Below are 21,166 nucleotides of genomic sequence, written 5' to 3'. Positions count from 1 at the left end.
AGGTAGCTGGAGACCCAGAACTGGGGGGGGGGGGCCTGGGACAGAGAACCCCAAGTTTGGTGTGTAGGGTTTGAAAACTTGTGCCTCAGGTATAAGAGGAACATCGCCCACCTGTTAGGGCTCAGGTGTGAACTAGCCCAGCACACAGCCCTTCCCTGAAGCAAGGAATCCATCCAGCCTCTACTACAGAATAATTCTATTTCATATATTTCCAAATACGTATGTGTATCACATATGTTGAAGTTACAATACTTTGGCCACCTGATGCAAAGAGTCAGCTCATTGGAAAAGACCCTAATGCTGGAAAATATTGAAGGCAAAAGGAGAAGGGGGCGACAGAAGATGAGATGGTTGGACAGCATCATGACTCAGTGGACATGAATTTGAGCCAATTCCAGGAGATAGGGGAGGCCAGGGAAGCCTGGCATGCTGCAGTCCATGGGAGGGGGGGTTGCAAGTCAGATACAATTTAGCAAGTGAACAACAAAAATCATAAATGTCAACTAATCGCATTCCCTAAAAGGTGAAATAAAATCAACTCTTAACAAAATCAATGAGCACCTAATAAACTGAGTATATACCAAGTACTTTATACTCAATCATAAAAAGAAACCTCTTAAAATTCCAGTATAAAATATATAGGAAAGTTCTATCCTAGTATTTCCAATAAACACACATATACACAGCATGTCAAATCTTAATACAGGAAGATACTAAGTTTGATTTTCAAGGAACTATTTCTCAAGAAATACCAGTTATAATGACTTCATATGTACATTTGCTTTATTAAAATTGTGGCACTTATTATAATAGCAGAAATCATCACATGGCTCACATCCAGAAGCAATACAATAGTGGAGGCGCAAACATTCCTTATTACCAGTACAAGTAAAAAAAGTGGTAATATGTCCCATAAGCCCTTAATTGCATAAAATATTATACTGCACATCATTTACAGCCAGCACACTTAAATAAACTAATTATCATCTTTTATATTCTGCAAGGGATATAACGTTCATAGGACATTCAAACATGATAAAAATTAAACATCAGTTCTGAATTATTCATGGGGAAGACACAAGCTGATAATTCCTCTTTTATAACCTACTGGATATTGTCACATGATTTTACAGTTTTTTAATGTCTTCAGAGTGAAATCCAAAGGAAAAAAAAAAAACTCCACTAAGTGCCATGTTGAAGGACAAAAAATGTTGAGTGCAGCACCTTTAGACAATGAAAGATCACATCCTGTCCAACCACACCATATAAATTAGGGCGTTTGTGGGAAACACATACAAACAAACATCAAGCAAATGCCCTCACAGGTGACGGGCGTGGCTTTGGCAAGCGGTTCTCAAAACAATATTCACATCCAGCGAGAACAGGGGCCACCACTGGGTCTCCCGTAATGCCATCTTCATGATCTGGGATGCCTGCAGGCCCAGGGAGGGGGACCTCCAGGAAGAGGATGTGAAGGGCACTCAGGGAACCCCAGTGGAGGCTGGCTGCAGAGTCTCAATCAAGTAGTATTCAGGATAAAATACTGTACCATGTTACACATGTGCTGAGTATCTAGTATGTAAAACTGCAACAGGCTCATAATCAGATCCAGCTGATAATGCACCCAAGAGGATCTGCTTAAAGAAACGATAAAGCTCCACAGACCTAATATCCTTAATTTGTTTCAACCAATGATATGTCCAGTGTTTCATTAGCTCCTTCAAAAATACTGCATACATCAAAAACACAAAACTAACTCCTCCCACCCTCCACCACCAACCAGAGACCCAGAGACTCTATCTAACAGACCACTGAGCTTTGGTGTGTAAAGTGCAGTTCACAGAGGTGCTGGCCGGCCAGCCAGCCACATCCAGCAAGCTCAAGTTCACCACCAGCCTCGAAACACTACTCTCTCAGGTCAAGGTCCCCTGTGGACATCCACGTTAATAAGAAGGCCGAGATTCTACCTGATCAACTCCCATGTGCTTCACCATCCCTGAATGCTGGCGATGAGGCTTAAGGAAGGACAGTGAGTCATATTTGTGCTACGACATGTCCAGGACCTAGCTCCCCGCTTCTCCCCCAGTGTTGCCTCACACTTTCTGTTGTATGAAGTTTTCAAGTTTTATGATGATACAGGCAGTACATTCCATCACCCTCATGGCGACCTCAGACGTGAACCTGTCATTGGGGATCTGCGGGAAGGGCAGCAAGTCAGGGTACCTGGTCTTCAAGCTGTCCACACCATAGGCCTCCAGGGTGTGGACATCGTTGGTCAGGCCCTCCAGCTGCTGACTGTACTCCTCAATCTTCTGAGCCAGGGCCGTTGGCTTCACGTCCTTATCGGACTTGCCCCGCACGGCATAGTCGGCCGCGATGAGAGCCAGCTTGGCAGACAGGAAGCATTTGAAGCACACCCACTCGTTGGCGTTCTTGTGCAGGTCGTTCCTGGCAGCCGAGAAGTTGGCCCTGGCCTGGCGCAGCCACCTGCGCGCCTCCACCGGGTTGCCGACCGTCTTGAAAGTAGGGGGGACAAAGAACCTCTGGGAGTACGTCTGCCCAGCTGGCGGTGGGCCTTTCTCTTTATTTTGCTGCTGCCGCTCGGATTTGTGGCTCGTGGCCTCCTGGTTCCACGATGTGTAAAATCTCTGGAAGGAGAACTTCTCCGACTGGAACCGGGTGGCCGAGGTGGGAAACGTCCGCCTCGAGGCTCTGTCTGCATTTTGATCGAGAAAGGCCTGTTTCTCTAACCTGTTAATCTCATTCTGCAGATGCTTGAAAACCTCATTAGCCATGTCGTGGTCCTCTGGGTTTTTGTCAGGGTGCCATTTCAAGTACAACCGCCTGATAATCTTCTTCCTCTCCGACTCAGGAAGCTTCCAGGCTTGCTCCACCACAGACGTCACCTCCTTTAGAATTTCTGGGAGAGAAGTAGCCTTGAGCTTTTTGGGGGAATGATGCTTGGAAGACGGGGTCTTGAGGCCGTCTCTCCCAGCGAAGAGGGGTGGAACGCTTCGAAGACCGGGGGCCAGGAACTCCGTGGGGCTGGTGGGGGTGGAGGGGGTGCTGTCTCTGCTCTGGGAGCTCTCCTCTGGCCGTGAGAACTTGTACAGATCCAGAGAGCTAACGATTTTGTATTCACTGTAGCCAATGTCAATCTGATAAATCTTTCCTAGGAAGCTTGAGTTGTCGGCGTCTTCTCTTTCAACCTCTTGTACGATGATGGCGTACGTGTACGTTGGCTGGTACGACCCATAGATGTCCCCGCCTTCAGCATCGACAAGGTAACCGACGTACTCTCCCGGGTAAAAGACATTCATGGGGTCCATGAGCAGGGTGTAATGAATCTCAGCAGGTATTGGTGTGCCAGGCATTGGTAGTTCAAGTTTCGATGGTTCTGAAGAGTCATACTTCACACCTAGGCTGTCAAGCTTCTCACTGATCCTGTAAATATCGTTGCAGCCCAGCATAGCAATTAGGTAGGACGTGTCAGAGATCAGGTTGTCGGTCGCTGACTTCAGTGTCATGGCCAAGGCCAGCAGGAAGTTGATATCCTTACTGTCTGAGTGCTGTATGTACAGCAGGATGACGGCATTCCCAAACCGCTTCAGGAAAGCAAAGGTCTCGCTCCTGCTCTGGGGGATGGGGTTGAAGCCCTTCACCCGTAGTGTGGTCTGAAGCTTCTCAAAGCAGGACACCTTCAGCCCTTCACGGAGGGCCTTGCAGAGGCGGATGGCCTTCTCCTCGTTGGCCAGGAAGGCGTTGTCATTCTCGTGCTTCATGATCCTGACAAGGCCCGCGATGAACTGCTCAGAGGACAGCAGGAGCTGCAGCCGGCCTTGGAGTGAGCACAGCGCCCCAAACTGGCACACCCTGGGGGTCTCCTCGTCCAGCTGCTCCTCCAGGATGCTGCTCAGCAGGCGTGGCCGCAGCTTCTGAGGGAAGAGCATGATGAGCTTGGTGTGGAAGCCGTGGTCCTTCCCCAAGTAACACTGGCTGAGGTCCACCAGCATCTGCACCCCGATGCTGCCCTGGATCCGGCTCTTGTAGTGCGGGGCGTCGTCGAACACCAGGATGCTCGACCTGACCAGTCGGCCGTCCTGACTTGGCAGGTAGAGTGTGAGGTCCCGGATGTTCTCCAGGTCGCCCCGCACCTTGACAGAGTCGTTCTGCAGACTCCTAAATAGGCCAGAAACAACCCTCTTGACAGTGCGCATCTCGTTCGGGTCCAGCTGCTTCCCTTCCGAGTTCTTGAAGATGCGGCTCAGCACCTCCACGTACTGCTTGGTGGAGATGACGTCCTCAGTACCCAAATGTTTGAACAGCTGGTGGAAGGTGCCCAGCTCTAAGGGCAGCTTGTACAGATATGGCTTGAAATCAGACTCGTACTCCAGGTTGATCACCACCTCCTCTGGCTTCAGGAGCTTCCAGCCGTCTTCCACCATCACAAACGCAACACCCCGCAGCTGGAAGCGGAACTCCCTCTTCTCGGCACTGAGGAACTCGTAGATGCTCCTCAGGACCTTGGCTCTAGTCCTGACCATGTCCTCGTCCAGCGTCGTGATGGCGCACACGTTCCTGCAGTTGTTGATGACCTTGTCCACGGGGGGGTCGAGGTTCACATTCAGCAGGCTCAGAACCTGCTCCAGCTGCTCCTGGGGGCCGAGGTCACTCCCTGCTTGCTCCCTGATGCTCAGGGGCGTGGCCTTCTCTGGGAGGATGGGGCAGGACGTCCACAGCAGCTGCAGCACATCACACTGCTTGAACTTTGGGTTCACCTGGGCGCCGCTGAACCTGATGAGGGGGAGTGTCCCGTTCACCTCCTGATATTGAGGGTGAAATCGGATGAACTCTGCAGGGGCCCGCTCTGGACACAAGAAGGGGATCAGAGACAGTTCTTTCAGGAAGTCCCCCACAAACAGATCTGTTCGTTCCTGGAATATGTGATGAAGAAGGATGTCGACCGTGTTCTGCAGCGTTTCCTTAGACCAGTTTTCCGTATTAGCTCGCACACTGATCTCCTTAGCAAACTGCAACAACTGCTGCTGAGAGAGGATGTGTTTCAGTCCAATGTTTCTTAAGAATTCTACCCAGGAGGTCATAAATGCAACTTGATTTTTGGGTTTTATAAGTTGTTCCAGTTTTTTAAAGAAGTCTTTCGGGATGAACAATTTTTCAGGAAGCATAACTTCAAAAACTCTTACAGTTCTGTCATAGAAATGCTTTGCTTGCTTTAGTCGGTTGTTAGCATCGTGGATTATCAATAAACCTTCCAGCTTTTCAAAAAGTTGTTCCTTAATCTCAGACAGCTCCTCAACATTCGACAGTCTATTCTTGAGATAAATCAAATGCTCTAGTTTTGCATCATAAGAGAGATTTTCAATTTTTGGTAAGAGGTGTTTCAAATATACCTCAAGATCATCCACAGGTACACAACCCAGCAGCTCATACAGTTCTTTCAAGTGTATTTTTTCTTCAAGAAATGCAGAGGATGATGATTGCGTCCATTTTTCCACTTCGGCGGAGGGAATACTTTTTGTAAGCACGTAGCATGTTCCAAACTTCACAATGCTCATGTAGCGACCACTGATGGATTTGTAGCATGGAAGTGACTTTAAAATTTTTATGTCATCTTGGGACATCAAGTGATTCAAATTGCAGTTGAAATACATCAAAAGTGCTTCAAAGTCATTTTCCACTAATTTTTCAGTTCTAAACGTTGAGGTTTGGACCATGTAATGCACAGCCTTCAAAATGCTTGTGGGGCTCTCTATGTTGGCCGTGTGAGAGGACAACAAAGGGACAAATGCACTGTCTTTGGAGCAGATTTTGTTCAAAGCCAGCTGAATGCAGCCAGCTTTCATGAGGGCATGAAAGACCTTATCAGTCTGGGCATTTGGGAAGACAGCGATGTGCATGAGGCTCAGCGGGAGCAGGACGTCCCCCTCAGGGACCACGAGCTGGTTGGCCGACACAGTGAACTTTGTTCCCGGGAGCAGGGCCCAGTCTCTCAGGGTGTCCATGACGGTGTCGAAGGCTGGCTTTGTCTCCTCTTGGTCCTCCTTCACATTCATGGACTCGCTGATGAAATGCCAGGCATTCTTCAGCCAAGACTCACTGGCAAAGCTGTCTTTCCACTTGGTGCAGCTCTTGGTCTTGTACTCGCGGGGCAGCACAGAGGGTAGCAGGTTGGCAAAGCTGGAAATGTCAAACACTTTCGCAACTTTGCAGTTCAGTAAAATATTGCTGTACTTCAAGTACAGCGTGTTCATGAACAGGTCTTTGCGGGATGGGATCAGTTCGTGGTATGTTGTTAGAAACTTGGGACGTTTTGCATCAAAAGTTTGCAAAACGCTGTCCAGGGTAATGAGAAGGGGCAGGCCCTCCACTTCAAACTCACTTTCTTCTGCGTCCTTAAAACAATAATCGACTAAAAGTTTTAAACTGTGGAAAAGCTTCAGGTTGGTCTGCTGGAGACGACAGGGCAGCTTCCCAATATGGCAGTTGGTGTCGGGGGAGGAAAAGGTCATTAAGAAAGCCCGGACATCAGCAGGGGTGACATAGCTCACGGGGATGTTGGCGTCCACAAGGCAGTGGTACAGGTTAGCAGTCTCGTCACAGTTATAAACCAGGTTGAAGCCGATCTCCAGGAGCAGGTGCTTCAGCCTGTAGACATTCTCTGCGACTGTTTTGCGTGTGGTGATGTTATAATCTGCGTTTTTAAGGTGCTGTAGCTCATCCTGCAGTAGATTGTCAAAGAATGGCCTGGTTTTATTTGAGGTGGACATGTTGACCCAGGTGATGATAACGGCGGAGTGCAGGTCGGAGCCGTCAATGCTGGGAGCACGCACCACTGGAAGGAGGCGCTTCATGTCATCGTGGATGCAGCTGTACAGCGCCTTCACCAGACAGTACAGGTCTGGCTGGAGGTCCAGCCTGTTGACAGGGAAGAACGACAGGAACTTCTTCAGCGTGTCTTTGACAACATGGATGGGTGTGCTCTGCAGGACCGACAGCGTTGGGTCAGAGCCGGGGAAGTAGCGCTTCTTTAGCTGGGCCAGCAGCTCCACATACGCGGGTGCGATGAGCGCCGTCATCAGGCTGCTGTTCCAGTCACTGCGCACGCCGACCCCGTTGTCGTCTCGCCACAGGTTCCTGCGGGCCGAGTCCAGTGCAAAGTGGCCGTTCACGTGGAATGGAAGCCCCGTCTCTAAAGAGAGCGGCAGAAAGCAGAAGACCCTGTGGGGCTTCTTGTAGTTGTGGGTGATACAGGCGGCCACGCCCCCACGAGGGAAGAGCGTGATGTCCTGGTTCTTGTGAGCTGACACAACGCTCTTGGACACCTTGTCCATGCTGGAGAAGCCAGACCTGTTACAGATGAGCCATGTGGTGAGGCTCCCCTCAGAGTCCTCGGTGTCCATGGTGTAGGTGACCTGCTGCACTGGGATGTCTGGGAGCTGCCTCTTCTTTGTGACACTGTCGATGACAGACGCGTGAAACTGCTTCCTCTTCAGCCGGTCCCCATCAGTGATATTGCCCTTCACGGAATACAGCACGTTCAGGGCACCCGTGGCTTTGTCTATTTCACAGATAGAGATTTTTTCCATGTGGTTAAGAAACATTAACAGCTCTGCCCCATCTGACCGCAGCTTGTCCAGGAGGTTCTGGACCATCCTGTCCGATGATGGAACTGATGAGATCTCCGAAACCTTTGCCATCTCTGCGTTACGGAGAGGGAACCGGAACATCGTGCAGTTGTCCAGCTTGAAGTGGGTTCCAAGGTAAAGATCCAGAACGTCCGAGAACTGAGTTCTGAAATCCGCATCCAGGTCTCTGAACATGCGTCCAGGACTGACGGACGTGGCCCCCGGCGCATACCTGGCGTGAGGGTCGAAAATGCACAGGATGTCGTTGCCGGAGATGAAGGAGGGGCAGTCTGTGATGTGATACACGGAGTTGAACCCCACCCCGTACTGCCCGGTCTTACAAGGGTTCCCTTCCTTGGTGCCTCTGCCCAGGTTCTGGATCCCTCTGACGTCATCCTCTGTGAAAGGCTGGTTGTTGTACACACACAGCGCTGGCCCCTGCAAGGGCGCCCACTTATCATCAAATATCCTGTCCGCTGGGTGCTGCCTGGGGTCAAACACGAAGCAGATCTCCGTGGCCTTCGCGTCATCAGCGTTCTGAAGCAGCTCTTTCAGCATCTCCTTTTCTGAAGGATAGGCATTGAGGATGCTCTTAATTCTGCTGGTCAGTTTTTCTTTCTGCCCAAACTCCGAGCCCAGTGTTGTGAAGCACACATTGGATGCATACCGTTCCAGGGCTTTGTGCCGCTTTGGCACTGCACCCAGTTTCACGGCTACTTCCCTGGGTATGTCTGCATGACAATACTTGACAGTGCTATCCTTCACTTTTATCCAGGGACAGTCATTATAGCACAGAGACTTCGCAGGGAGAAGCTTAAGGTTAGTATCCGGCAATACTATGTGGCCATAATTCTTCTCACAAAATTCTTGTTTCTTTTCTCTAATGAGACTCCATATCCCCTCACTGATTATTCGCCGGCAGAGCTGAAAATTCTCTTCTGTTACTTGTTTGGTTTCTTTTTCTTGAGCTATGGATTCCAAAACGAGGGCAAAATCTTCCACAGTGAAAGACTGCCTCACACCCACACTTTCAAAAAGTTCACGGAAATTATTTTTATATTTATTAGGCAACTGATAAAGGTATGGGGCTGCTTCAAAATTTAAATGAAAAGCCACCTTTTCTGAGTTGACATACGCATTTTCAACGAGAATGAAGCTAAAGGTTTTCAGCTTTTCAGTGACTGCCGTCTTGGTGCTGTCGCTCTGCATCATTGCCTCGTGGAGGTATTTGTAGCAAGCATTGGTGATGTTCTCCTGGTATAACGTGATCCCATCATCAACTGACTTTGCAACTTCTCTCAGCTGGTTTACAACCAGCTCAACTGTGGGCTTCCGGAGCAAACCCAGAAACTCCTTCACTGCTAAGGGCACAGACCCACAGCCTCTGAAGGAATGAGAATTTTCATTTAGAATTGGTTGCAAAAGACAAACTATATCCTGGTGCTCAGCTATATAGAGGTCAGTTGCTGCAAACATGGTTTCAGGCTTAAAGCTGTTGCCTTTCCAATCCAAAGAGAAACCTGCCGGCTTTGTCAGAAATGGGAGGAAGGGGATTGTTTGATACATTGCAGCAAAATCCTTTGCTCTTGGATCCCTTATCTTCAGTTTTTCATCAATAAGACTTAACAGGATGCTACTTCGTAGACAAGCAGCGCCGTGATCACTTTTATTAATTTCAGCTACTGACTCTGCACGCTCCAGCATGTCGTCCCACAAAATGTCATCCTTCGCCATACCTAGCTGGACTAGTTTGATCAGAATAATAGGGTTTAGATAGTCCTGAGTGGAACCATAAGGAAATCGTCCGTCTTTAGTATCAAATAACTTAGCGACTCGTCCTTCAGGGTGGATTAATCTTGACGGTAAAACCAGAGGATGCCCCTCCAGAGAGCAGGGGATACATGGGGTAACACGGAGGATCCCTGAGAACTCATCAACTTTCTCATTTAGGACAAAATTCATTAAAGGATCTCTGAGTTCTGCTTCAATTTCCTGAATATTTGGGAAAAACACTTCTGAAAAAAACTGTCTCTCTGAAAATGTATTTTCCAGCAGTATCTGTTTGCAGCCAGCTTCTTCAAATCCTAGCTTTACCGAAGAAGGAAGTTCAACAGCACAAAGGTTTTTCGACCCTGTCTTCTTGAGGTATTTCAAAAATATCTTGAAGGCGGCTGGACCAACATCTCTTCTTTTAAGTATGGAGTCATCCAGAAATCTCACGTTCTTCATGGAGACCCACGTGGACCCGTCAGAGAAGACCCTCGTCAAGTCCTTCCCTTTCCCATGGGCGATGTCTTCATAAAACCCTTGGCAGATGACAGAAAAGTCGTCATGCACTAGGTCGGGGTCAGGCCACACAGTGTGGTAAGTGTAGTCCATCAGCTCTCCGCTGGCGGCTAGCTCACGCAGCACACTGAGAGCCTCCAAGTACGCTTTCACGACCACGTGCCTCATGAAGGTGGTGTTCCAGCGCCCCTTCGTGTCTGTCTTCCAGATCTCTTTCCTGTTTGAAGTAACAGCAAAGCACCCGTTGATGTGAACTGGCAATCCCGTCTTTATCCGCAGGGGTAAATAGCAGAACACTTCTCCAGCCTGTGGCCGCACAGCCCACTTCTGGTCCTGGACTTCAGCAAGGAGAACCGCCACAGCTCCACATGGTACCAGGCCCAACCTTCTCCCGCTCTCACTCAGGGAGAACTTGAGTGCCTCCCCCGTGTCCATGCAGGTACAGATCAGCCACGTGGTACAATCCACGGTTTTCTGGGGCAACTCATCTGACGGTTTTTTGGATTGGCCTGCCTTCGCCATTTCAAAGAGAGCAGCCGGGTCATCTTCTGGACCTCTGAAAAGTGGTGACTGTAAGTCTGCAATCCTTCGGAACACGTGGTGAAATTCCTCCACTGTGATCTGCAGGATGCAAGACGACTTGGGGGCCTCGGCGGGGAGCTTTTTGTTACTGGTGCCACAAGTTTTCATGAGCTTAGCGGCTTCTTTTAGAACACTGATGACAGGTGTGGTCAGCGCTTTGGAGGAGCATGGTTTTTTTTTTATGATTATTGTGTCCTGTGCTAAGCTGGGATTGGTTTCCTCAATCTTCAGGTACTTCAAGTACATGGAGGTTACATTCTGAGTGAAAATGATGAGCCTGTGTCCACAGAGACTAAACTCATCCACCAGAGAGTAGATGTCAGCTGTGTTGTAGCAGGTGCTGCTGACCTCGCTCACTTTGGCTTCCTGCTGGGTTCTGAAGGACAGTCGGAACAGAGTCCCACTATAACTGTAGGGTGCCTCCACCGTCAGGGGCAACTGACAGTCAAACACATTCATGAATGGCTTGAACTGATTAGGAAACTTCCTGAGTCTCTTCTGCTGTTTGCTCCAGTTAATTTTGATCCCAGGGTTAGACCTGTCCTTAATGTGCTTGCTAATGTGGTTGATGTTTGGGTCAAACATTATCATGAACTCTCGGCTCATAATGACAGGGATGTCAGTGATGTGGTACACAGAGTTGAACCCAAGACCAAATTTCCCAACCTTGTCAACTTCAGCCCTCTTCAGAGACTCCCCAAGCCTGGTTATGTTCACAAAGTCTGAATCTGAGAACTGGGAGTTGTTGAACGACCACAGAGCCGGCCCGTGGCACGCCGCCATCCCCGGGTCCAGGAGATTCTCTCGGATGTCCATGTTTCTTCTCATGTCAATCATGAAGCTGCATTCTGTTGCATTTGCATCATCAGCATTTTGAAGGAGCTCTTTAAAGATATCTGACACCGAAGGGTACTCTTCCAGAATGTTTTTGATCCTTACTGTCAGTGGTTCTCGTTGTCCTGACTGCTCAAAGCCCATGTTCTCAGGGTTGATTAGTCTTGTACTGAGGCATGGGACTTTCAGCCACTCTGCAGTTTTCATGGGTATGTCCTCATGCACCAAAATGATCGGCTCCACAGAATCTTCCAGTAAGTCATTCAGGTCATCAACTTTGATGTCACAGTAGCAGCATTCATGAATTGGCTTCATGATGAGCTTGGAAGGGTTCTTGCTATGATGTATAGGAACTGGTGTGTTGGGGCTTGCTGGAATCTGATTGCTGTAAAGCCACCTGATAATGTTCAACATAAGATGAAGATTCTGTTTGCTTTCCTGGTCACTGAGGTCTTGGTCACTTTTGAGATACACCTTCTGAATGACCATGGAAATATGATCTGCTGTCAACTCCTCTATTGAGCCACAGGCCTTAAACAGCTGGTGGAACTTTGCCATGGTTTTAGGCACACTATGCAAATAAGGCTGAAGGTCAAGATCATGGAATGGTTTTATCACAGCTTGGGTGAGAGGACAGAACTTTTTGCCAGTCCAAACCCATGGAAATTTTAAGGCTCTGAAAGCATCTTTCCCTTCATTTAAATGATCATGCATGAATCCATAAATTTCAAGCAAAATATGTTGGAATTGGTAGTAGTCTTCATCACTAAAGGCCTTTGATGTATACCAATCCACAACGATCTTAAAGTGCTTTAAGACGGCGTTGATACCAGGTTTTGTGAGGATGCCTAAAGCTTTCTCCAAGTTTACATGGACGCTTTCCACGAGGGGAATTGAAGAGCCAACCAGGATGGCATGGGCTGCATCGCACATGTCAGGGGGCGCACAGAGCTCACAGAGGTCGCCCTTCCAGACTAAGGAGCCTGGGTAGTTTGGGGGCCTTTCCTTGCAAGCTGGAACCCATTTTATCTTCTTTAGGGTCGCCTTCCCTTCACACGAGTGCAGCAGGGCAGGGTTCTTATTTAAAACCAGTAAGAGTGTCCTGGCTTTCTTCAGGAGAGTGTCCTGATTTGGACAAGAACTGGCCTGTAAGGCTTCAATTTTTTTAGCCACTTGCACAACATCTTTCTCTTTGAGACTGGCTTCATTTTTCAGGCCAATCTGTCTTAAAGAGTGAAGGATGTCTGGGGAGGTAAAGGCCGAGGGCGGGAAACAAGCTTCCTCTTCGTCATAGAAGAGGTCCTTCAACACCTCTACGTCAGGGTCAAAGAGTTCGCTGGCCATCACCAGCCGCCCTGGTGGGAGCTGAATAAACTTTAGCGGCGTTAACCAATCAAGCACATTGGGGTTCTCACTTTTGAGAGAGGACAGGTTCTCAAGGACCCATAGCACAAGGTGTGTCACCTCTTCTTGAGAGTAAAATGTACTTTCTATGTCTTTTAAGATGAGCTTCAAGCAGCTGGTGGTCCTGACCTTCTCCACCTTCAGCAGGTTCGCCAGGCGGATGGTGGCCTCGTCGCTGCTGTCGACCACTGAGATGGAGAGCCGCAGGCCTGCCGGGAGTGTGGCCGCAGGGTGCAGGACCCTGCAGCCCTTCAGCTTGGTGTAGGAAGACAAACCCTCGCTGGATGAATGGTTGATGCGCTTGAATATTGTCAGCTCCTGAATTATTCTCTTCTCCTTCTCACTGCTCTCAGTCAAGTTGGCCAAGAACTTACGCAGGGCATCTTTGTGAGTTGGAAGCAGTGAAGCAACCTGGTTACACAGCTTCTGCAGAGGCATCTTCTCCATGATGTGCAGCACAGCACTTGGCGAGGGCAGGTGGATATATTTTTTAATAAGTGGGTGCTGTATGCAGGCATCTAATTTTTTAAGGACAATCCCTCCAAGCTTCTGTACCACGTCTGCTAAAAATTCTGGAAGCTGTGCTTCAGACTCATCATCTAAAATGACTAATGAAGGAGCCCTGAGTCTGATGAGCTCCACACACGTCTGCCCTTCTTCTAGTGGGGTCCTGGGGATGAGTGGCATCTCATCAAATAAAGTCAGATCCTCTGAAAAATGTACGTAGAGATGCTTCCACACCATCCTAAGCCATGACACAGATGGGTGCTTTCTGTCTTCATCGCATGGGTACCACTGGACAATCAACTCTCTGCCAGGCCAGAATGTGTTCATTACTTCTTTGATAAGACGTGCAAAGCGTTCTGGATTCAGGAGCTGAAGCTGAGTGCAGGGTCTTCCTGCAAGTCACATAAAGAGATGCTATAAGTAAATACAAGTCTACTGTTGCTTATTTAACTTGCATATTCTTGCATATTAGATAGGCCTAGACAGTCACTTTGAGAGTTTTAAGCACACTGTAAAAACGCAACAATTTGGCATAATTGTGCTGACAGAGCCTAGAGAAGTAATATTTTTCTCTGGAAATTGCTTACTTTATTTTTTTATAAATGTTATTTATTTATTTTATTTGCCTGCATCAGGTTTTGGCTGTGACATGCAGGATCTTCAGTCTTCACTGAAGCATGTGGGACCTTTAGTTGTAGCAAGTGCGATCTAGTTCCCCGGCCAGAGATTGAGCCAGGCTTCCTGCATCAGGAGCACGGAGTCTCAGCCACTGGACCACCAGGGAAGCCCTGGAAGTGCTTATTTCAAATAAATATATAGAATGCATTTACATGCGTTTAAAAAATTACCCTATAGTATCATACAAATGGAATCAACATGGAAAATAATTTTTAGTGGTGATTTGACCACAAACAAGAGCATCAAAGAAAATGTGAATAAAGCTTAAAGAAGCCTCATTTTATTTAAGGATAATTTATAAGCAGGCCCTGTAAGAATTTTTCTTTGTGGTGCTCCCAGGAGCCGAGCAGCTGAAAGGATAAAGCGAGGCTCCAGGTGAGGGTACGGGGACTGATGTCCCTGTCCTAGCTGACCCAGGCTGCAGGAGCTGAGGCAGCCAGGGCCCTGGAGCTTCCTGTCCACCACGACTGGACATTTGAGGAGAGGGGGCTAGTACGGCCTCTCTGGAACTTGAGGGCTCCCTGGAGAGAGGAAGGGGCCGAGGTTACAGCTCTGAGATGCTCTGTGCGTGTCCAGGCAGGGAGCACGGCCATGACCCTCCGAGGCAGAGTTCACTTGTGCTTATCACCCAGGAAAGGGCACTCTTCTGGACTCTGGCCTTGGCAGCAGTGCTTCAGGGATAAGCAATGGGACACCGGGGCCAGCTGTGATGGCATGCTTTCCCCACCAGGTAGCAGCACTCTGGGACTGTTGATAAACCAGGAGGCTAGTAAGGTTTCCTCTGGGGAAAAAACATGTTTGCTGATTTTCAGCCACTGGTCTAGAAAATAACATTTTATTTCTAAGCACATTTTGTGTTTCTGTGCATTTGTCTACAATACCAGGAATAATGAAATTTTAAAATAACATAATATACCTGTGGGTATGTATTTGCCTATACAAGGAAATAAAAAGCATCGCAAATTCAATATTATGCAAACTAACATTTCATTTTTTCCCTAGCATACATATAATATCTAGACCCTGGAAAGACTAATTTTGGAAAAAAATAAAAAGGGGAACACCTCAAGCCCCTTGAAATTTTGTCCATCATTATCTGTTAACCAGGGAATGACACTCTTATTTCACAGACTCACACACCAGGGAGATGGCCTTAACTTCTACCAAGAAGATTCTCTCTCATGTTACAATAAGACATTTAAAATTACTGCCACAGAAGTTTAAGCAAGGACACACTTCTGCAGCTATTAAAGACACCAGTACCCATGTCCTGATTGTTGTCAGTTTCTACAGTATGCAGTGTTGGAGAAGACTCTTGAGAGTCCCTTGGACTGCAAGGAGATCCAACCAGTCCATTCTGAAGGAGATCAGCCCTGAGATTTCTTTGGAAGGAATGATGCTAAAGCTGAAACTCCAGTACTTTGGCCACCTCATGCAAAGAGCTGACTCATTGGAAAAGACTCTGATGCTGGGAGGGATTGGGGGCAGGAGGAGAAGAGGACGACAGAGGATGAGATGGCTGGATGGCATCACTGACTCGATGGACGTGAGTCTGGGTGAACTCCGGGAGTTGGTGATGGACAGGGAGGCCTGGCATGCTGCGATTCATGGGGTCGCAAAGAGTCGGACACGACTGAGCGACTGAACTGAACTGAACTGACACTATGTCACTTAGGGTGAGTCAGGCAGTAGTGTTTAAGAAGTCACAAAATCTGTCTATAGTCTGACTAGCACAGCCTCCTTGGTCTGTGAGTCCCATTAAAATATTATTTTTTAATTCATTTTTAATGTTCTGAAAAATGCTTACTGAATTAACTATAATAAAATATCCAAATCACAAGGCAAGGATATAATACCAAAGATACAAAAAAAGAGTTAGAAATTAAAATTCAGAACACTCAAAAAACAGAAAAACCAAATGTGCAGCACACTGTGTTTCATGTTAATAACTGCCACCCAACATGCACTCTGCAGATAATCCTGTCCAATAACCTTGCATGGAATTCAGCAGCCTATAAGCCACATACCTACCTTCAGGACAGCTGTCTAGTATCAATGTGCAAATAAAATGTCAACAATATGCACACACCACATGAAACATGCGATTGTGTGCGCCATGTGTAACATGTGATTCACACATACACCACATGTAACATGTGCTTGCACACACCACATGTAACATGCGATTAGCCAGTCATGCTCTGATGAAACAAATCATGGAAAATAAAGGAGAGAGAAAATGTAGTAAGAGACATTTCTAAGCACAGAAGTCAATTAAACCTGAAGTTCTGATTTCTGTTTATTTTGTAGTTAAGCTTTCAGCTTTTACCCTTAAGTATAAATGTTAACACAGAAAAATGTCTCCATGCCCTGGATTGGGGCACCCTTGAAATTGTGAAGCACCTCAACCAATATTCATAAAATAATTCAACAGAGTTTATTAAATGACTTGTGCTTCTGTGGCCCTGCCTTTAGAATTATTGGCATTGTCAAAAGAGTTTAAGTATTTCATGCCAGGCATGTTTCTAGAGACAGAGAGCGTTTATCAGTTGTAACTATTTAGGAACAACTCTGCTCAGACTGGTTTGTGCTTTACTGTGGGTCAGCTCAAGGTAAAACCGTCAGCATGCTAAATCTACGGTTCAGCCCTCACTTTGAGGAAGATTTTCCACGTGGATGGAGACAGGATGCTACAGTCCACTTGAAAATAAGATGAGGTGCCAGTTAAACTGTAGGCCATCTGTCAGTCAAATCTTCAAAGGAAGAAAAAGGAAACAAAGGACAGAAAAGCAGCACACAGGGATGGAGAGGGCAGCTCGGTGGTGAGCCCGGTGCTCCCGGCGCTCTGCAAGGGCCCAGGGAAGCCTCCCTCTACTCCACAGGGCACCAGGCTGGCTCAGAACAGCACTGCGAGCAGAAGTCAGCAGTGGCACTGCAGCGCCGCCCTCGCTTCCAGCCTGAACAGGAGACAGACAACAAGTCGGGGGGTGGCCGACACGACCCACAGCACCCCCACCCTGGGCAGGTGGCTAACCATGCAGCCTGCTGACAAGAAGACTCTGCCTTTCGCTGTGATCACTCCTTAAAGATGTAGGAATGCAGTCACGGTAGCTGTGAGGGATCAGCCACTTTTCTTACAAGCTAGAAAACAAGGTTAATACTTACATGAACTATCACTATAACAGTGACTTAGCTTCTAAATTAATTTTAGCTTCAAGGAATAGACTAACTCCAAAAATAATGCTTACTATAAAAAGTTTCTATAAAGCTAATCTCATATCCTGATTTTCCAAGGGAAACACAAACTGGAGGAAAATAGTACAAGTTTATCAAAACTTTTTATAAAAAGACAGTCAATAACTGACACTTCACCGACAGAGATCCTAGAATGGATGTCCCTCTGTCCATTTCAATCTCATCATGTAACAAGTGTGGGCACTCTCACCCTTCCATTAAATCCCACAGCTTAAATACCAATCTCAGCATAATTGTTTCATTTGAGACTAAATGTTCTATGAACTGAAGCATGGCCTGATTGTGGTGTGTGCAACAACCACCTATGTACTCTACTAGTATAGTTTCCTCTCTCCTTTAATTGTTAGCACCAGAAAATAACACTGATACAACTTCTAGCTACTGGGGTAAATGAAAAAGCAGGATTCAAAGAATCAAATGAACAAAAACATCAGGCTGCAAATGAATACAACATTTAGTCAGTCATCATACCTGAGTATCCCCAGAGAAGTTGTTGTGCTAGAATATAATTAAATTCATTCTTAGAAAAAGCCAGAATTGTCACAGTTTTCACATAATGGCTACAACAATTATTCTGAATCTTAAGATAGCACTGTTTTCAGAATCTTACACATCATTATGTAAAAGAAAAGCCATAAACAAACTCCAAACATAGCAGAATATACATATAAGATTTAAGGATATACTTCAATATAATTGACTTAGGTTCAATTCCTGGGTCAGGAAGATCTGCTGGAGAAGGGATAGGCTACCCACTCCAGTTTTCTTGGGCTTCCCTTATGGCTCAGCTAGTAAAGAATCCACCTGCAATGCGGGAGACCTGAGTTAAATCCCTGGGTTGGGAAGATCTCCTGGAGAAGGGAAAGGCTACCCACTCCAGTATTCTCGCCTGGAGAATTCCATGGATTGTATAGTCCATGGGGTTGCAAAGAGTTGGACATGGCTGAACACTTTCAATATAAACTTTCACTTTCAATATAAACTAAATCCAAATTATGAAGCATTCCTACCATATGTCTGATTCAACTGCTTTTCTTCTACTTCCTCCAAAACCCATTTACCTGCTCTTCTAACTTCCAAGAGTCACCCATTTACTCAAGTAACTTAATACAGAAATAACCTGTAATAGAAAAGACAAAACAACAGAATCTTCACCCCAACTCTAAAGCTCCAGAGAGTCCTAAGTCCTTCAAGCTCTTTCAGCCTCAGTGTCTCTGTCCCTCAGAGGAGGATGAAGGTGGAGAACAAATAAGACACAGAAGATATGCATTTGAAAAGAAATTCTGACTCACGGCCACACTACAAGCATCTGCCTGCTCGCATCCCCGTCCCCGCAGCTTCATCCCACCTAGCCGAGCAACAGAAGCTCAGCATCAGCCTATCAACCTGGCACTGGGAACATGAAAGAGACTAGCGGGTGGCTTCCTAGTCTGTCTGGCCCAGGAAACCGGGGCTATGATCAGGCAGAGAGGATTAAAAGGGCCGTGACAGGCTTGAGTGACACAGGTCTGTGCGGCCTACAGGGGCAGGGGCGTGGCGGGGTGGGGGGGGGGGAGGGAGGGGTGGCAGTGGGTGGCACAGAGAGCCTCTCCATGGAGGAGGCTTGTGGGTTGAAGGCAAAGAGATGAACACAAGCCCACAAGCAGGGTGCAGGAGAGTATTTTAAGCAAAGGGGATGCTGTGTGCAGAAACACAGATACGCAAAAACCTGAATTCGTGTAAAAGAAAACTTTACCAAGCGTCCACCTCGAAGTGGGCACTGTGCCGCGTCGGGGTGACAAACCTCACAGGGCTCTGCTCTCTCGGATGAAGGGAACTCTGGTCTCTGGAGGCCAGTCACGGGAACCCCACAGGCCACACAAACAAGACCGGACCTGTCTGGAGCCAGGACACACACTGGAACCCATTAGCGGACGGTGATGAGATGAGCACGGCAAGGAGGAGGCCCAGGGGGCTCACAACACAGCCGGAGAAGGGCGATGCAGAAATTCCATCCCCAGAGCCCAGAGACACGAGAACAAGGGTGGTAATGGTGCCGTGCTCACAAGGAAAGATCACACAAGAGGAGAGACAGATATGGACACAAGATGAGGACTCGAGTGGGGAAAGCATGGACTTCAAGCTCCCTGAGGAGCTCCACGGACAGAATGACAACAGTGTTTCTCATGAGCCAGGTTTCATGTTAAACTACATGCTCCATGCACACTAGCTTATCTTCAGAGAAAGCCTGCCAAACTAAAATATCACTGGAGAGGTTGTCAATAGCCTGCCTGATGGCCATCATGCAAACTGGATAAAATTCAGCTGGTAGGCTGGGACTGCCTGCCATCCTCCACTCAACCCTTATTCTCATTTCATTACACTTGTAAGAAAGAAAACAATCTTTCATTTCATGTAGTTGAATCTCAAGCGCCCTAGATACACTTTTCTCGAAGGATGTCACTGATGAGGAAAGAGGTTCACAGAGATCAGGTAATTTGTTGAAGGTCACACAATGGAGGAATCAAGTCTGAGCCCAGATCTGTGCACTGACAGAGCCTGGGCCCATACCCCCTACCCTGCACTGCACTGTGAGTCCTGAAACTGGGCACCAGCAGAAGACGTACAGACCTCTACACGTGTGTGATCAAGGGACCTGGGTGAACAAGGAGGCCCAAAGACCATAAGGAGTTCCTGAACTAACCCTCATTAAGGGGTCAACTAAGGAACAGGAATTCACAAATAATTCTTAAAAGCAGGCAAAGAAGTATCAGGACAATGAGAGAGCCGGGGATTCAAAGATGAGTGACCAGTAGGAGCAAAGCCTCAGAGGGACCAGGTAAGAAGAACAAAACAATTTCACTGGATTTAATAAATTTTAAAAAGTCATTAACTGGTGATCTCAGTCAGGCAATTTTATTGCACTGAATGAAAAGTGCGTCTGCAGAGACAACAGATGCAGATGGTGAGCAAGTGCAGACGACAAGCATGTGCCACTCCCCCAGATGCTGGACTACACAGAAAGCAAACTAAAGTCAAGGTTGGCTTTGTTTCCCCCAAATGGAGAAGACTCTGTGGATCACAACAAACTGAGGAAAATTCTTAAAGAGATGGGAATACCAGACCACCTGACCTGCCTCTTCAGAAATCTGTATGCAGGTCAGGAAGCAACAGTTAGAACTGGACATGGAACAACAGACTGATTCCAAATAGGGAAAGGAGTACATCAAGGCTATATATTGTCACCCTGCTTATTTAACTTATATGCAAAGTACATCATGAGAAATGCCAGGCTGGATGAAGCACAAGCTGGAATCAAGATTGCTGGGATGAACATCAATAACTTCAGATATACAAATGACATCACCCTTATGGCAGAAAATGAAGAACTCAAGAGCCTCTTGACAAAAGTGAAAGAGGAGAGTGAAAAAGTTGGCTTAAAACAACATTCAGAAAACTAAGATCATGGCATCTGGTCCCATCACTTCATGGCAAATAGATGGGGAAACAGTGGAAACAGTGACAGACTTTATTTTTGGGGTTCCAAAATCACTGCAGATGGTGACTGCAGCCATGAAATTAAAAGACACTTGCTCCTTGGAAGTAAAGTTATGACCAACGTAGACAGCATATTCAAAAGCAGAGACATTACTTTGCCAACAAAGGTCCATCTAGTCAAAGCTATGGTTTTTCCAGTAGTCATGTATAGATGTTCGACTATAAAGATAGCTGAGCACCAAAGAATTGATGCTTTTGAACTGTGGTGTTGGAGAAGACTCTTGAGAGTCCCTTGGACAGCAAGGAGATCCAACCAGTCCATCCTAAAGGAAATCAGTCCTGAATATTCATTGGAAGGACTGATGCTAAAGCTGTAACTCCAATACTTTAGTGATCTGATGTGAAGAACTGACTCATTTGAGAAGACCCTGATGCTGGGAAAGATTGAAGGCAGGAGGAGAAGGGGACAACAGAGGATGAGATGATTGGATGGCATC

At 47.1% G+C, this 21,166-nt stretch overlaps 1 protein-coding gene across 4 annotated transcripts in view; it reads right to left on the bottom strand.

Moving 5' to 3' along the window:
- Window positions 1-761: 761 nt before the first annotated feature.
- The window catches only part of SACS (sacsin molecular chaperone), an 81,426-nt gene continuing 61,021 nt past the window's right edge, over window positions 762-21,166 (bottom strand). For 2 of the 4 annotated variants that reach the window (XM_069602293.1, XM_069602294.1), the window contains 2 exons: window positions 17,664-17,690; window positions 762-13,651 (listed from right to left, as the gene is read on the bottom strand). In XM_069602293.1, the coding sequence (XP_069458394.1) occupies window positions 2,094-13,651; window positions 17,664-17,690 (11,585 nt within the window). In that variant the 3' untranslated portion in view covers window positions 762-2,093. The remainder of the gene's footprint in view (window positions 13,652-17,663; window positions 17,691-21,166) is intronic. The other 2 variants (XM_069602295.1, XM_069602296.1) reach the window with 1 other exon arrangement.

This window comes from Ovis canadensis, chromosome 10 (genome assembly GCF_042477335.2).
Source record: "Ovis canadensis isolate MfBH-ARS-UI-01 breed Bighorn chromosome 10, ARS-UI_OviCan_v2, whole genome shotgun sequence".
Taxonomy (NCBI): Eukaryota; Metazoa; Chordata; class Mammalia; order Artiodactyla; family Bovidae; genus Ovis; species Ovis canadensis.
Note: the sequence above shows the minus strand (reverse complement) of the source record. Positions and strands in the feature narration are given on the sequence as shown.